The 17,500-nt window shown below is 48.3% G+C and overlaps 1 protein-coding gene across 4 annotated transcripts in view; it reads right to left on the bottom strand.

Annotated features, from left to right (window-relative positions):
• lpin1a (lipin 1a) overlaps nt 1-17,500 on the bottom strand; it is a 51,585-nt gene that overhangs the window by 11,559 nt on the left and 22,526 nt on the right. For 2 of the 4 annotated variants that reach the window (XM_031788318.1, XM_031788320.1), the window contains exons 4-12: nt 5,788-6,107; nt 3,859-3,975; nt 3,532-3,630; nt 2,994-3,108; nt 2,281-2,623; nt 1,985-2,078; nt 1,472-1,653; nt 339-432; nt 10-79 (exon numbers count right to left, since the gene is read on the bottom strand). In XM_031788318.1, coding sequence (XP_031644178.1) covers nt 10-79; nt 339-432; nt 1,472-1,653; nt 1,985-2,078; nt 2,281-2,623; nt 2,994-3,108; nt 3,532-3,630; nt 3,859-3,975; nt 5,788-6,107 — 1,434 coding nt within the window. Of the gene's footprint in view, nt 1-9; nt 80-338; nt 433-1,471; nt 1,654-1,984; nt 2,079-2,280; nt 2,624-2,993; nt 3,109-3,531; nt 3,631-3,858; nt 3,976-5,787; nt 6,108-7,422; nt 7,623-17,500 lie in introns of those variants that run through there. The other 2 variants (XM_031788321.1, XM_031788319.1) reach the window with 2 other exon arrangements.

Genomic DNA, 17,500 nt, shown 5'->3' with positions numbered 1-17,500 from the left:
AGGTTTTACCATTGGCAGGGGCTTCTGATACACCTGCATAGCCAGCATGAGAGGGGCTGCGGTGGTCCAGTTGTAGTACCTGGAGGAGAACAGACACAAACATAAGATCACTGTTGTATCTTTAGTGTCTGCAGTTCATTTCTTATCGGTAGTATACAGTACATACATACTTCTCCAATCAGATCAGGACAACATAGAACATCTGGATGGATGTGGATGGGTCAGATTCAATGATATACGGAGGACTACGTCAGAAAAGCAGGAATTCCGGATTAATCGTGAACGATCACATCTTTACTGCTATGAGGTTAAAGGTTAGTTAGAAGTATTTTACGTACTTGGTTCCAATCTTGACCACCAGGTTGGGATCGTCGATGATGGAGGGGTTTTCAGTGAACTGCTGGTAAGAGATGGCTCTCTCCTGGAACTGTTCTGTAGAGACACACAGACAGGAGAGGGTTAATATAACTGTTCTATAGAGACACACAGACAGGAGAGGGTTAATATAACTGTTCTATAGAGACACACAGACAGGAGAGGGTTAATATAACTGTTCTATAGAGACACACAGACAGGAGAGGGTTAATATAACTGTTCTATAGAGACACACAGACAGGAGAGGGTTAATATAACTGTTCTATAGAGACACACAGACAGGAGAGGGTTAATATAACTGTTCTATAGAGACACACAGACAGGAGAGGGTTAATATAACTGTTCTGTAGAGACACACAGACAGGAGAGGGTTAATATAACTGTTCTATAGAGACACACAGACAGGAGAGGGTTAATATAACTGTTCTGTAGAGACACACAGACAGGAGAGGGTTAATATAACTGTTCTATAGAGACACACAGACAGGAGAGGGTTAATATAACTGTTCTATAGAGACACACAGACAGGAGAGGGTTAATATAACTGTTCTGTAGAGACACACAGACAGGAGAGGGTTAATATAACTGTTCTGTAGAGACACACAGACAGGAGAGGGTTAATATAACTGTTCTGTAGAGACACACAGACAGGAGAGGGTTAATATAACTGGTCTGTAGAGACACACAGACAGGAGAGGGTTAATATAACTGTTCTATAGAGACACACAGACAGGAGAGGGTTAATATAACTGTTCTATAGAGACACACAGACAGGAGAGGGTTAATATAACTGTTCTGTAGAGACACACAGACAGGAGAGGGTTAATATAACTGTTCTGTAGAGACACACAGACAGGAGAGGGTTAATATAACTGTTCTATAGAGACACACAGACAGGAGAGGGTTAATATAACTGTTCTGTAGAGACACACAGACAGGAGAAGGTTATTATAACTGGTCTGTAGAGACACAGACAGGAGAGGGCTGGATAGGTGAAAACAATGACAGCAAGTAGATGGAGCTACAATATCCAGTTATACCAGTAAGTCAAAGCTGACAGTATTGAGATGCAGCCCATGTGTTTAACGGCCAGTACCTTTTGTGATCTCTCTGTTGTCAGTGAGACCTCCACACAGGGAGATGGCGATGTTGGGCATGTCTCCCAGCTGGTCAGCGTAGCTGTCCACACCGCTGTCCATCCCACTGCTGCCCACCGACTGAGGTGATTGGTTGGTGCTCCGCGCCCCTGTCTCCGAGCCCCCTCTCACTGAACCGTCACTAAGGAACAGGGTCATCGGTTCAGGAGTGGGGGACGAGTGTTTGTGTAGGACAGAATAGGTGTGTGTGTGTGTGTTACAGGTGAGTGTGTGTGTGTGTGTTACAGGTGAGTGTGTGTGTGAGTGTGTGTGTGTGTGTGTGTGTGTTACAGGTGACTGTGAGTGTGTGTGTGTGTGTGTGTTACAGGTGTGTGTGTGAGTGTGTGTGTTACAGGTGAGTGTGTGTGTGTGTTACAGGTGAGTGTGTGTGTGTGTTACAGGTGAGTGTGTGTGCGTGTGTGTGTGTGTGTGTGCGTGTGTGTGCGTGTGTGTGTGGGGGGGGGGCGTGTTACCTTTTAGGGAAGTACAGAGCAGCCACCTCTGGCTCCAGCTCAGTGATGTCATCCAGGTAGACTCCATCCGAGCCCAGGTGGTGGCTCCTCTTGTCTGCAGGTACCCCGTCACACGTTACCATGGATACAATGATTGACATGGCATTTAGGGTTAGGGTTAGCATTAACTTGACGTGTAGCTAATGGTGGAGGCAATCACATCTACAGACGTGAACGCATGCTGAGTGACAGCTCAGATTCAAATTCTGCAATCTAAACTCCACTCCGCTTGGAGGCGATGGTTCGAGAAGACGTACCTTTCCTCTTGGATGGGGAGTCTGTGCGTCTGACCGGGCTGCTCCTCTGGCCCCCCTCATCCAGTTCTGACAGCAACCTGGAGGCCATCAGCCCCTCCACCTCTCTACAGGCTGCCCCTACTAACTCCATGTCCCCTCCAGCCACGGGCCCAGCCGTGTTGTTACCAGGCTGGGGCATGTATGGGTTGAGGGATGGGGGGCCATTGTCTGGGTGGTTCTGGGTCTGGCCAGGGGGGCCACAGTCTCCGGGGATGGTTCTGAAGTGTGTGCTGTCACACACAGGGATGGAGACAGGGGACTTCATCCCAGAATCTTGCATCTGGGGCGGAGGGAGGTAGGAGGGCTAGAGGTGGAGAGAGGGAAAGAGAGAGCGAGAGGAGAGAGTAAGGAAGAAGAAAGCACGCTACAGCAAGGACGCGGGAGGCCGGGTGTCAATATTAGAGAGGAGAGAGAGGAGAGAGAGGAGAGAGAGGAGATGTGTGGTTAGCGTGAGCGCTAGGGTAAAAGCATGTCCTCAGCTGCTCTCGTGGAAGATGATTAAAGTGGTTAAAGTTCAGTGCTGATTCCTGGATCACTGTGTGGACTACAGCTAGACATACTGTCTCTCTGAATCGTTCTCTTCCCCCCCTCCCCCTATGACTCTCTTTTTCTATTGCCCTCCCTCCCTCCCTCCCTCCCTCCCTCCCTCCCTCCCTCCCTCCCTCCCTCTGTACCTTAGCAGCTTGTGGCAGCTCCCCCCAGGCCCACAGAATCTCAGGGTTGTCTTTGCTCTGATTGGTCAGCTCCGAGTCACTCTTCGGAGTGGAGGGGCGGGAGCCACCGGGGCTGCTGAGTGACAAGACACAGAGAGATGTGATTGGTTGAGCCAGCACTACACTGACTCATGGACATAAACAATACAGCACAAACCCACTGGGATTTTTTGGGATTGAATCAATGTTGTTTCCACGTCATTTCAACCAAACAATTATATGTGTTGACGTTGAATTAACCTGGAAAACTGATTTGCAAAAAGTCATCAACGTAAGAGAATTTCGTATTGTTTTCACCTTACTTTTAACCTAAATCCAATGATATGGTGACATATTTGGTTGATTTCACGTTGAACTGTGCCAGTGGGAAGACTCTGCTGTTTTCTGTCCCATGGTTTTAGACAATATGTAGTTGGTCCGAAATTAAACGAAGGATAACTTTTATTAAGGCTTAATTAAGCTATACTGAAAAGTGAAATTGGATGGTGACATGACTTACCTGACAGGAGAAGGGAAGACAGAAGTCTGCTGTGGACAGGAGATGGACAGACCACCACTAGGAGGGATAGACAGAGTACGTGTCTGCTCTATTATAGCACTGAAAGGGGAGAGAAAGAGGGGAGAGGGAGACAGACATACAGAGAGAACAACTGTCAGCCATACGCAGTTATTTTAATCTAGAAAGGCATACAACGACAAGATGAGTCGAACCAAACTGTGTATTATTCTATTCTATTCTAGTCATGTCTGGTGTGTGTGTGTCTGTGTGTGTCTGTGTGTGTGTGTGTAAGTGTGTGGCTGTGTGTGTTGGGTCATATTTATGTACCTCTGTGAGCGTGCCCAGTCTGCATCAGAGTGTGTGTATGTTGTGTTCTGGGTGTAGTTGCTGCTCAACACACTGGCCTTAGGGCCCTGCTCTCCATTGAGCTCCCGAGAAGAGGCCCTGAGACAGCGAGAGAGAGAGAGACACGTTAGCAGCAACAACACACACGCAAACCCATGCACACACAGGCCCAGACACAGACGTACACACAGAGATATCATACACAGTGTTTTCTCAGGCCTCTTTTGCTGAAGATGTAAAGAAAAATGTATGTTGGTTTGTGTAGTGAGGTGCGTACTGGCGGCAGAGAAGTCAGGCGCAGGAGAGCGGAAACTGATTTACAACTGTGTCGTTTAATATCCAGAAACCACCGTCAACAGAACAATAATGTAAATGGGTCAAACAAAACCCGGTAAATGCCAGCATACCGGGCACAAGCACTACAATAAAACAATACACAATATGTAATTGATGGAATTGGAACCAGGTGTGATGGATGACAAGACAAAACCAATGGAAAATGAAAAGTGGATCAGCGATGGCTAGAAGGTCGGTGACGTCGACCGCCGAACACCGCCCCAACAAGGAGAGGGACCAACTTCGGCGGAAGTCATGACAGATGTGTATGAGGATGTGAATCCAGTTGCAGCACTGGAAGTATTGGTACAATTATTAATGCCAATAGTTTTTATGAGAAATATTAATATCCTAACCCTAAACCTAACCCTAATTCTAACCCGAACCCTAATTGTAAACCTAACCCTAAACCTAACCCCTAAACTGAAAATAGCCTTTTTCCTTGTTGGGACCAGCGAAACGTCCCAACTGTCTGAATTGTCCTTCTCTACTATCCTTGTGATGATTTCTGATCCCCACAAGGATAGTAAAACCAAATAAACACACACACACACACGCACACACATCAAATGAATGAGGGAGAATCAGGAGGGACTGAGAGAGGTCCCGTTCACCACGGTAATTAATCCACAGAGTCAGAGCGCATTGTGGGAAAAGAACGAGGCACTGGAGCATCTCCAACACGTGGGACAGAGAGCTGGTATTCACAGAGCCTGAACACAAAAACGCACACACACAGAACACAGATAATTGGGTTCACAAAAGACAGACACTGGCTACTTCAGGCTTGTTAATCCAGTCTCAGTCTCAGCCAGCATCCAACCAGCATATGGACAGACTAACAGACTGAGTGACTGACTGCAATACCAACTGTTGCTTTTACTACTCAGGGAGAGGGGCTGTTTGTGAAGTGATTTTGTTGTGAAGTGATCTTGTGTGTGTGTGTGTGTGTGCTTGCGTGCTGCGTGTGTGTGTATAGGTGTTTGTCTGTCTGTCTCAGACCTGCGGAATGCCTGAGAACAGAGTCTGCCCCTCCCTGCTGGGTCCCACACAAACAGAGAGGAGCTGGCAGTGGTTCATGTGTTTCGCAGAAACCATTGTGATGCTGATCAGGCTTTTTTTTACCTCTGCAGTGGAGCAAAGCTATTCTGACTCTTAACCAGAGTCTCTCTCACTCTCTCTCTCTCTCACACATGCACGCAAAAAACACACACATGTGCACGTTCCCAAAAACCACATCTCAGAGGGATCATTCCTCTACCAAACACACATATGCAGGATCGCAGAAAGAACAAACTGAGAATACCTCAACAAGACAGTGTAATCTTCTCTCCCTCCCCACACAACCACTTGACTGCAGTCAGTAGCTGCTGACAGACAGCTGTGTGTCGCATAAACAAGCCTCGCCCTGCAATACTGGCAGACCACTCCAAACAGCCCAAATGTGACCCTGTCTGTATTCAAATGAGCGTCCTGAGAACTTCACAGGAAGTCACACGCACGCACGCACGCACGCACACACACACACAAACAGCCATGCAGTGTTGATGTAAATAGTGTAATTGCTGTCATCACCTGCTACTGTTGTTGTCGTGCTCTCTCTCCTCATCAGTGCTCATGTCGATGGTGAACATGTCCTCATCCTCTGAGTACTCCCCACTCTCCTCCCGTCTCCCTCCTCCGCTTTCCCGTGCCTTCCTCCTCCTTTTCCTTCTCTTCTTCATCATCATCCCTCCTTCACCTCCTCCTCCTGTGGTCTGCTGGGAGCCCAGGGTCTGGACCTGGAGGGAGGCGGGGTCAGAGAGGCGAGACACACCCCTCCCCAGCTGGGCTTCCATTAGCTCCGCCCCCTGGGACACGATAGGTGACGTCGCCAGGTATGACGGAACCACTTCCTGTTGGGGACAGGAAACAGGAAGTGAGGTCATGATGAACCGTAAGTGGATTGTTAAGTAAAAATTAGCCATGGAAATTACAATCAGAAGAAATTTGAATGAAATACATGTTCATATTTGATATAAAGAATAACATTCATCTTTTCAATCCCTCCTTCTAATCTTCAGGGTACACCAGGTGACTAGGCTCTCTGCAGTAGCAGTGCGTGGGTAAAATCAATGGGGAAGCCAGGGGGAAAAAAAGCCATATTACAACCTATGTGTTATGATAATTGAGTTGTTTTCTGCACTATAGACCCCTTTCCAGTACACGACATGCTGACTCTTGGCTGCAGTAAGAAACTAATCGCTATCTGCCCCAATTTAACATAGCCTTTATGCTTTGTTTACTTCTAAAAAAAAAAACACTTTTTGGGGTTCTCAGACACTTACGATGATGTTTTCATTCTTGCTCGAACAGTTGCTAAGATTACATTTGGTTGTGATCTTGGCAAAATAACTATTTTGGATGCAGCAGTTGTTAGCTAGAATGCTAACGCTCATTGACATAGGCTGTAGCAAAAGCTAGCCAAAGAGCCATTTTTACTGGTTTTAGTTGAAGTATTTTAAAAAATATATAATGCAGTTGCTTTGCAATGATGATACAAAACATTATATTAAGCAGAACATTCATGCGAGCCTTAAAATCCAATTATAATAAGTAGTGTGAAATGCACTCGTAAGCAACATGTAAATAGAGGCTTTTTTGCTGGAGTTCTATAAGAACTCTCCCGTGTTCTGCCACCAACTTGTGCTCACCGCCCTCGTGCGCCAACGTTCTCAAACACAGAAAGGGTCTATAACCCGTTAGCTCATACGCAACCGCGATAAGGCTGAGACAACAAGAAGACAACGGTCACTGTCGGCAGAATAAATTCAACCGCGCATTTGTTTCATCACAAAACTAGACAGGAACATCTGTCCGACGAAGTCCACAAAGCATATTGTATGTAACAAACCTACAGCATGGTCAAGCAAGTGATTCATGTTTTGGGTCAAGCAAGTTAATGTAAACACAAACTATTGATTTCGAACAACGGAGAGTTACCACAGGTCAAAACAAGGGCTGCCTCTGCTAACATCAGTCCAGCACCACTTCAACTTCAACATTTCAACGTCGTCTAATCACTTTAGCTTGGTCTAATACAGGGACAACTTAAAGATACCAAAAAACGATTTAGTCCAGTCAACGTACGCTATATATCATGTGGCTGTTCATATGGTACTGATTTCTATGTGTGTTAGTTTGCAAGTAGAAAATAACATGTTGACTCACCCTACTTGCAGAGGAATGCCAATACCTTTCTCCTCTCTTTCATGTTGCCAAAACGGTCTACTCCTAGCTACATATTGACCTTCCATCCTCTCAGGCCAGGGTCACATTGTATGATTTTATGGTTGGATCAGATTCACCGTTATAATCATTGGCAGGTACACCAAGTCCAAATAACCATCTCTGTCCATGGTTTATTTAGTAAAGGGAAGATTTTAGCTAGCTAGCCACCGGAGGGCAAAGACAACGAGATGGAACAATTCAAATGTTTTCAGTCAATGACGTTTTACTTTTGACTTGATGTGATTGGTGTGAAGTGAATCCAAACTGGCTTCCCTTTACACTTTTTTTGGTGGACCAGGACCATTCACAATTGAGCTTGCTCAGTTTAGCTCAACCCTGACTGGCTATTCTTTGAAAAAAAATGTATCAAGGGATGCCAAATGCTCACTGGCTTCCCTTGCATTCAATGCTATGGGCATCAACCATGTCATACTATTTTTGGCCAGACAGCATCAGATAGATGCGCTACACATAATGAGACAGAGGGGCGCTGTTTCACTCAGTCTGATGCTTTCTCCTGTGAGATACGTTCAGCCACTTGCGAATTGAAGGACACAGAGAGGCTTAATGAAACACAGAGAGGCTGAGTTAATAAATGTTTTTCTTTCCTTTTTTGTATTGGTTAAGTTTTGGGGGAAGCCTGACTTCCCTTGGCATCCATGAATACACACCACTGGCTCTCTGGCCAATTAGTGACATGAATCAGCCAATTAGCCAATCAGGTAGAGATTAGCAGTAGTAGTAGGCCCTCTAGGCGTGTAGTTGAATAGTCCTGATCTGCAGTAAACTAGGTTGCAGCTGCAGCACTCTGCAGTACTGTGTATCATTAGAAGGTCTAGCCGTGAGATGGATCTGTGGGTTTGGGTTTAGGAACACATACAGATGGTAAAGATTTCCTCTGCTAAGGAAATACACTAGGAGCGCAGTGTGTGTCTACAATCTTGCATAGTGTGTTTACACTTGCAATTTAAGACCCTAAGGCTACTACAGTTAGCACCAAACTAACACTGCCCACAATGAATACTATCTCACACACACAAGGCCACGTGCGGTCCAACGCACATGTCCACAGAGAAGCTAACAGCAGACTACATTCATGGCTGTACAGACACAGACGTATTAGCAGCTAGCGCTCTGGGCACAACATGTCAGGTTACATCCTTTCACTTAATACCCTGACCCTGAAACCTACATCACACTCAACTCATCCTACTGGAACGCAATCCTGCCTCAACACCACTAAATAAAATATATGAAATTAACACCATTATTTCGACTAAAACTGCATCACGTCTCGGGCCTGTCCAATGTCTATATGTGGATTACTCCTTGGCTTATATAGCAACTTTCAACCATCTCTATATTTACATTGATTTGAATGAGTTGAGTCCATCCACCTAATCTAAACTATAGCACAACCCAAACAGGAACATGTCATTCCTAAAAAAAAAAAATGGTTATAATATTATAATTATAATATTTTTTAAATTATTAAAAAAATTCACACCAAATTCAAACATACACATATGAACAACAACTTACAGACCAGTGGAGGCTGTTGAGGGCAGGACGGCTCATAATAATGGCTGGAATGGAGCGAATGGAATATTTGATCCCATTCCATTTCTCCAGCCGTTACCACGTGCCTGTTCTCCCAATAAAGGTGCCACCAACCTCCTGTGTTACAGACACACACAAACAACGACTATAGACTCACACCCCCATCCCTGGTGCCTGCGTTATTGTTTACCGCATGCCCTTAAATTGTACCAATTTGTTTTTCTCGGTCGCCCATAGTTTTTCAATATTTAAAGATAAATCATTCAATTTTCCCATTTTGTTAATGAAGAAGGATTCATGATTTATTTCCACGTTTTTAGTATAGATTTTTTCAAGATGAGTGATGAGAAGAGAATAGTCCAGCCCATTGGGTCTCATTTACAACCCCATCTGCTATGTCTTGAAATATGCAGACACACAGATTAAAAGTATGTTTACGTTGTAATACTTCTGACAGCCAACTTTCTAGCTCTGCCCATACAGTACATTTTGGACTATACAACATTCCCAGAAAACATGGATTATTGAGTCATTGTTAGTTTTACACTTGAGACACGACTCTACCATTGTGCTGAAGAATGCGTGAACTTTGTCTCTTGTATAATAAATCCTATATATTAGTTTATACTGGATAAAGCGTACATTTTCGTTAACTGTAATTTTGTTAGTTGTGCTCCAACTTTCCTTCCATTTTGTGCCAACGTCAGTTCTTTTTAAGTCTTGGATCTAATAGTTTATAGATTTTTTCTAAGAGATTGTTAGTTGGATATGCTTTCTGCAAGGTTTTGTAGATAGTCCCGATCATATGAACATTATTTTCTAACTCATAATAAGATTCCCTCAAGGTTGCTCTGAGTTACATTTATTTGAAAATATCTACATTGGTCAATCCAAAATGGCTTTTGAATTCTGTCATGGAAATAAATGTATTTCCTGTTACCAAGTCATTGACGGTTTATATGGCTTTAGTTTCCCCATGTGTACCAATTTATCAGTGAATTATGAAAAGCTATCCAAGGATTGATTCCAAAAGGTTGTGTTTTTAGGAAGTCATATTGGTTCTTGTAGTTTCATTTTCTTCCATATTGTTATAGTGTTCTTTAACTATGAAGTTGTTTGTGTTTTTAGCTTTATCCTTTGAAAATAGACACGTACAAAGATTCTGGGGTTGAGCATGCGTATCTTCAATACGTATCACTGATGTTCGGGGACACCTTAATTGGGAAGGACGGGCTCGTGTTCATGGCTGGAGTGGAATCAGTGGAATGGTATCAATTACATTAAATACCCACCGTCGCTGGACCACACAGAACTGGCAAAAAGTGATCTGTACTTACGAGTCGCGGTTTTGTGTCACCAGGGGTGATGGTTGGATTTGCGTTTATCGTCGAAGGAATGAGTGTTACACCGAGGCCTGTACTCTGGAGCGGGATCGATTAGGAGGTGGAGAGTGGGTCATGGTCTGGGGTGGTGTGTCGCAGCATCATCGGACTGAGCTTGTTTGCATTACAGGCAATCTCAACGCTGTGCGTTACAGGGAAGACATCCTCCTCCCTCTTGTGGTACCCTTCCTGCATGCTCATCCTGACATGACCCTCCAGCATGACAATGCCACCAGCCCTACTGCTCGTTCTGTGCGTTATTTCCTGCAAGATTTGAATGTCAGTGTTCTGCCATGGCCAGTGAAGAGCCCGGATCTCAATCCCATTGAGCACGTCTGGGACCTGTTGGATCGGAGGGTGAGGGCTAGGGCCATTCCCCCCAGACATGTCCGGGAACTTGCGAGTGCCTTGGTGAAAGATTGGGGAAACATCTCACAGCAAGAACTGGCAAATCTGGTGCAGTCCATGAGGAGATGCACTGCAGTACTTAATGCAGCTGGTGGCCACAACAGATACTGACTGTTACTTTTGATTTTGACCCCCCCTTTGTTAAGGGACACATTATTCAATTTCTGTTAGTCACATGTCTGTAGAACTTGTTCAGTTTATGTCTCAGTTGTTGAATCTTGTTAAGTTCATACAAATATTTACACATGTTAAGTTTGCTGAAAATAAATGCAGTTGACAGTGAGAGGACGTTTCTTTTTTTGCTGAGTTTATATAAAATATGTATACACCACCATTCAAAAGTTTGGGGTCACTTAGAAATGTCCTTTTTTAAAGAGAAGCTAACATTTTTGTCCATTAAAATAACATCAAATTGATCACAAATACAGTGTAGACATTGTTAATGTTGTAAGGGACTACTGTAGCTGGAAACGGCAGATTTTTTGTAGAATATCTACATAGGTGTTCAGAGGCCCATTATCAGCAACCATCACTCCTGTGTTCCAATGGCACGTTGTGTTAACTAATCCAAGTTTACCATATTAAAAGGCTAATTGATAATTAGAAAACCCTTTTGCAATGATGTTAGCACAGCTGAAAAACTGTTGATCTGATTAAAGAAGCAATACAACTTCCTCTGTCCAGGGTCTGTGTTCTTTTGCCCATCTTAATCTTTTATTTTTATTGGCCAGTCTGAGATATGGCTTTTTCTTTGCAACTCTGCCTAGAAGGCCAGCATCCCAGAGTCACCTCTTCACTGTTGACGATGAGACTGGGGTTTTGCGGGTACTATTTAATGAAGCTGCCAGTTGAGGACTTATGAGGCGTCTGTTTCTCAAACTAGACTCTAATGTACTTGTCCTCTTGCTCAGTTGTGCACCGGGGCCTCCCACTCCTCTTTCTATTCTGGTTAGAGCCAGTTTGCGCTGTTCTGTGAAGAGAGTAGTACCCAGCGTTGTACGAGATCTTCAGTTTCTTGGCTTTTTTTCTCTCTGATGCTCCAGATACTCAACTAGTCTAAAGAAGGACAGTTTTATTGCTTCTTTAATCAGCACAACCATTTTCAGCTGTGCTAACATAATTGCAAAAGGGTTTTCTAATGATCAAGTAGCCTTTTAAAAATGATAAACTTGGATTAGTTAACTCAACATGCCATTGGATCACAGGAGTGATGGTTGCTGATAATGTGCCTCTGTAAGCCTATGTAGATATTCCATTAAAAATCAGCCGTTTCCAGCTACAATAGTAATTTACAACATTAACAATGTCTACACTGTATTTCTGATCAATTTGATGTTGTTTTAATGGACAACAAAATGTTATTTTCCTTCAAAAACAATGACATTTCTAAGTGACCCCAAACTTTTGAAGGGGAGTTTAAATATATTGAAATATATTTTCCTTTATTATGTTCCCCTAACCCTACCATCCCTCCCCTAATTGAAGTAAACTAACGGACAACAACTCTTAGGTTTCTACTTCCAGCTTATACATACTATATACATTTGACAGACACAGTATATTTTACAATAGTTATTTTTGTTTGTTTTTAGTCCCATTCTTCAGCTCCACTCAACCCCTCCCATCTATCTCTCAGCTGTGTGTGTGGACTGTGCATAAATAGGGTTGTTTTTTCAGTGGGGCAGAGGAGGGACAGCTATGTTTAGGAGGGAGATTATTCCCAGAGGGCGAGGAGAAACAAGATCTTTACAGTCCAACCAAGACACACACTGTAAAATGAAGAACCGACTACTGGATGTGGAAAAGATAAACAATCACTGTCAGGGAAATAGAAGCTCTACAGTGATTCTTTGTTATTAAGAAGGAACATGTCTCTGCCTGAAAGAGGGGCATAGACTAGGGCAGAGAGGAGGTGGAGAGAGGAGGAGAGAGGAGAGAGGAGGAAGGAGGGAGGAGAGAGGTGAGAGGAGGAGGGATGAGAGAGCAGAGAGGAGGAGAGGAGGGAGGAGAGGAGGAGAGAGGAGGGAGGAGAGACGGAGAAGAGGAGAGAGGAGGAGAGAGGAGAGAGGAGGGAGGAGAAGAGAGGAGGAGAGAGGAGAGAGGAGGGAGGAGGAGAGAGGAGGAGGAGGGAGGAGGGAGGAGAGAGGAGGAGAGAGGAGAGAGTAGAAGAGAGGAGAGAGGAGGAGAGAGGAGGGAGGAGGGAGGAGAGAGCAGAAGAGAGGAGAGAGGAGGGATAGGAGGAGAGAGGAGGGAGGAGAGGAGGAGAGAGCAGAGAGGAGGAGAAAGGAGAGAGGAGGAGAGGAGGAGAAGAGTGCAGGGAGGAGGGAGGAGAGGGAGGGAGAGTGGAGGAAGGAGAGAGGGAGAGAGGTGAGAGGAGGAGGGATGAGAGAGCAGAGAGGATGAGAGGAGGGAGGAGAGGAGAGAGGAGGGAGGAGAGGAGGAGAAGAGGAGAGAGGAGAGAGGAAAGAGGAGGAGAGAGGAGGGAGGAGAGAGGGAGGAGAGGAGAGAGGAGGGAGGAGGAGAGGAGAGGAGGAGAGCGGAGGGAGGAGGGAGGAGAGCGGAGAGAGGAGAGAGGAGGGAGGAGGAGATGAGAAGAGAGAGGGAGGAGGGAGGAGGAGGAGGAGAGAGGAGAGAAGTGGAAGTGGAGAGAGGAGGAGGAGAGAGGAGAAGAGCAGAGGGAGGAGAGAGGAGAAGAGAGGAGAGTGGAGAAGAGAGGAGAGAGAGGAGAGAGGGAGGGAGGAGAGAGCAAAGAGAGGGAGAGGAGGAGAAGAGCAGAGAGGAGGATGAGAGGAGAGAGGAGAAGAGCGGAGGGAGGAGAGAGGAGAGAGGTAGAGGGGGGGAGGAGGGAGAGGCAGAGAGGAGAGAGAAGAGGGAGGAGAGGAGGAGAGAGGAGGAGAGAGGAGGGAGGGAGAGGAGGAGAAAGAGGAGAGAGGAAGGAGAGAGGAGGGAGGAGGGAGGAGAGAGGGAGAGGAGGAAGGCAGGAGAGCGGAAGCGGAGAAGAGAGGAAGTAAGAGGAGGAGAGAGGAGTAGAGGCGAAGACGGAGGCGGAGAGAGGAGGAGAGCGGAAGGAGGAGCGGAGGCAGGAGAGAAGGAGAGAGGGGAGAGAGAGGAGGATAAGCGAGAAGAGCGGAGGGAGGAGGGAGGAGAGAGGAGAGAGGAGGAGAGAGGCGGGAGGAAAGGAGGATGAGAGGGAGGAGACACGGAGAGAGGAGGGGAGGAGGAGAGAGGATGGGGAGGAAGAGAGGAGGAGAGTGGAGAAGAGAGGAGAGAGGAGGAGAGCGGAGGGAGGCGGGAGGCGAGGAGCGCAGAAGAGAGCGAGCAGAGGAGGGGATCGGCGGAGAGGAAGGGATGAGAGGCGGAGAAGAGAGCAGAGCGGAGATGTAGAGGACCGAGAGGAGACATCGCGGCGGGGCAGGAGAGCGGAGAAGAGTGAGAGGGGGAGGGAGGCGAGAGCAGAAGAGGAGAGGAGAGGAGGAGAGAGGAGGAGAGAGGAGGGAGGAGAGGAGGAGAAGAGGAGAGAGGAGGAGAGAGGAAAGTAGGAGGAGAGGAGGAGGAGGAGAAGAGAGGAGGGAGAGATGGAGAGAGGAAGGGAGGAGGAGAGAGGAGGGAGGAGGGAGGAGAGAGGAGGAGAGAGGAGAGAGTAGAAGAGAGGAGAGAGGGAGAGGAAGGAGAGGGAGGGGAGGAGGAGAGAGCAGAAGAGAGGGAGAGAGGAGTGGTAGTGGATAGGAGGGAGAGAGGAGGAGGTAGGGAGAGGAGGAGAGAGAAGCAGAGGAGGAGAAAGGAGAGAGGAGAGGAGGAGAAGAGTGCAAGGTGAGGAGGGAGGAGAGAGCGATGAGTGAGGAAGGAGAGAGGGAGAGAGGTGAGGAGGAGGAGGGATTGAGAGGAGCAGAGAGGATGAGAGGATGGGAGGAGAGGAGGAGAGAGGGAGGGAGGAGGGGGAGAAGAGGAGAGAGGAGAGAGGAAAGGAGGGCAGGAGAGGGAGGGATGAGAAGAGAGGAGGAGAGGAGAGAGGAGGGAGGAGGAGAGAAGAGAGGAGGAGAGCGGAGGGAGGAGGGAGGAGAGAGGAGGAGAGAGGAGAGAAGTGGAGAGAGGAGGGGAGGAGAATAGGAGAGGAGACGCGGGAGAGGGAGGAAGAGAGGAGAAGAGAGGAGAGTGGGAGGAGGAGGAGGAGGGAGGAGAGAGCAGAAGAGAGGAGAGAGAGAGGAGGAGGAGAGCCAGGAGAGGAGGGAGAGATGAGAGAGGAGAGAGCGTGAGGGAGGAGAGAGGAGAGAGGTGAGAGGGGGAGGGAGGAGAGAGCAGAGAGGAGGAGAGAAGAGGGAGGAGAGGAGGAGAGAGGAGGAGAGAGGAGGAGGAGAAGGAGGAGAAGAGGAGAGAGAGGAGGGAGGGAGAGAGAGAGTGAGTGAGAGAGGAGGAGGTAAGAAGAGGAGGAAGAGGGACGAGAGGAGTAGTAGAGGATAAGAGAGGAGGAGAGAGGAGGGAGGAGGGAGGAGCGAGGAGAGGAGGGAGACGAGGAGGAGAGGAGGAGAAGAGAGGAGGGGAGAGGACGAAAGAGCGGAGGGAGGGAGGAGAGAGGAGAGAGGAGGAGAGAGGCGGGAGGAGAGAGGAGAAAGGAGAAGGGAGGGCAGGAGGAAGCGAGGAGGAAGAGGAGGGGATAGGAGGGAGGAGGAGAGAGGGAGAGAGGGAAGAGAGGAGTGAGAGAGAGGAGGGAGAGGAGAAGAGCGGAGGGAGGAGGGAGGAAGAGAGGAGAGAGGGAGAGAAGAGGCGAGGAGAGGAGGAGAGAGGAGAGAAAGGAGAGAGGAGGGCAGGAGGGAGAGAAGGAGGGAGGAGAAGAGAGGAGAGAGGGGAGAGGGGGAGTTAGGAGGGAGGAGAGGAGGAGAGGAGGGAGGGAGGAGAGAGGAGAAGAGGGAGGAGAGAGGAGGAGGAGAGAGGAGAGAGAGAGAAGTGGAGAGAGGAGGGGAGGAGAAGAGCACGAGGGAGGGAGGAGAGAGAGATGAGGAAGAGAGGAGAGTGGAGTACTAGGAGGAGAGAGGAGGAGAGAGGAGGGAGGGGAGGAGAGAGCAGAAGAGAGGAGAGGAGGAGAGAGCAGAGAGGAGAGGAGGAGAGGAGAGAGGAGAGAGGCGGAGGGAGAGGAGAGAGGAGAGAGGTGAGAGGGGGAGGGAGGAGAGAGCAGAGAGGAGAGAGAGGAGAGGAGGAGAGAGAGGAGGAGAGAGGCAGGAGGCAGAGGGGAGGAAGAGGAGAGAGGAGGAGAGATGAGGAGGAGGGAGGAGAGGAGGAGAGAGGAGGAGAGAGGAAAGAGGAGAAGAGAAGAAGCACGAGGGAGAAGAGAGGAGGAGAGAGAGGGCAGGAGGAGGAGGAGAGAGGAGAAGAGCGGAGGAGGAGGAGGAGAGAGGAGAGAGGAGGAGAGACGGGAGGAGAGGAGGAGAAGGAGGAGAAAGGAGGATAAGAGGAGAGGAGAGAGAGGAGGAGGAGGAGGAGAATAGAGGAGAGTGGGAAAGAGAGGAGAGAGGAGGGAGAGAGGAGGAGGAGGAGGAGAGAGCAGAAGAGAGGAAGAGGAGGCATAGGAGGAGAGAGAAGGGAGGAGAGGAGAGAGAGCAGAGAGGAGGAGAGGAGGAGAGAGGGAATAGCGGAGGCAGGAGAGAGGAGAGAGGTGATGGGGGAGGGAGGAGAAGCAGGAGGAGGAAGACGAGAAGAGGAGGAGAGAGGAGAGAGAGGAGAGAGGAGGAGCAGAGGAGGAGGAAGAGAGAGGAGAGAGAGGAAAGAGGAGGAGAGAGGAGGAGCGAGAAGAGAGGAGGAGAGGAGAGAGGAGGGGGAGGAGAGGGAGAGGAGGAGAGCGGAGGGAAGGAGAAGAGAGGAGGGACGGAGAAGAGGAGGAGAAGTGGAGAGAGGAGGAGCAGAGGGAGAAGAGCAGAGGGAAGGAGAGAGGAGGAAGAGAGGGAATGGAGGACGAGAGGAGGGGGAGGGAGGACGAGAGCAGGAAGAGAGGAGAGGAGGAGAGAGCAGAGAGGAGGAGAGAGGAGAGAGGAGAAGAGCGGAGGGAGGAGAGAGGCAGAGAGGTGAGAGGTGGCGAGGGAGGAGAGAGCAGAGAGGAGGAGCAGAAGAGGGAGGAGAGGAGGAGAGAGAGGGAGAGAGAGGAGGAGAGGAGGACAAGGGATGAGAGAGGAGAGAGGGAGGAGGAAGTGGAGTGAGAGAGGGAGGGAGAGAGGAAAGGGAGGAGAGAGGAGTAGAGGAGATAGAGAGGGGAGAGAGGAGGGGAGGAGGGAGGAGGAGAGAGGAGGAGAGAGGAGAGAGAAGGCAGAGAGAGGAGGAGAGGAGAAGGAGCGGAGGGAGGAGAGGAGAGAGGCAGAGAGAGAGAGAGGCGCGGGAGGAGAGAGGAGAGAGGAGGAAGAAAGAGAGAGGATGGGGAGGAGGAAGAGGAGGAGAGGAGGACAGGAGAAGCAGAGAGAGTGCGAGAAGAGATGAGAGAGGAGGGGCAGAGAGGAGGGAGAGAGGATAGAGAGCAGGAAGAGAGGAGAGAGGAGGGATGGAGAGGGAGGACGAGACAGAGAGAGAGGGTAGAGATAGAGATGGAGAGGGAGGGAAGGAGGGAGTGGATGGAGGAGAGGAGAAGGTGAGAGGGGAGGGAGGAGAGAGCAGAGAGGAGGAGAGAAGAGGGAGGAGAGGAGGAGAGA

Source organism: Oncorhynchus kisutch, linkage group LG14 (genome assembly GCF_002021735.2).
Source record: "Oncorhynchus kisutch isolate 150728-3 linkage group LG14, Okis_V2, whole genome shotgun sequence".
Taxonomy (NCBI): domain Eukaryota; kingdom Metazoa; phylum Chordata; class Actinopteri; order Salmoniformes; family Salmonidae; genus Oncorhynchus; species Oncorhynchus kisutch.
The sequence above is the reverse complement of the archived record's forward strand: the minus strand, read 5'-3'. Positions and strand labels throughout refer to the sequence as shown.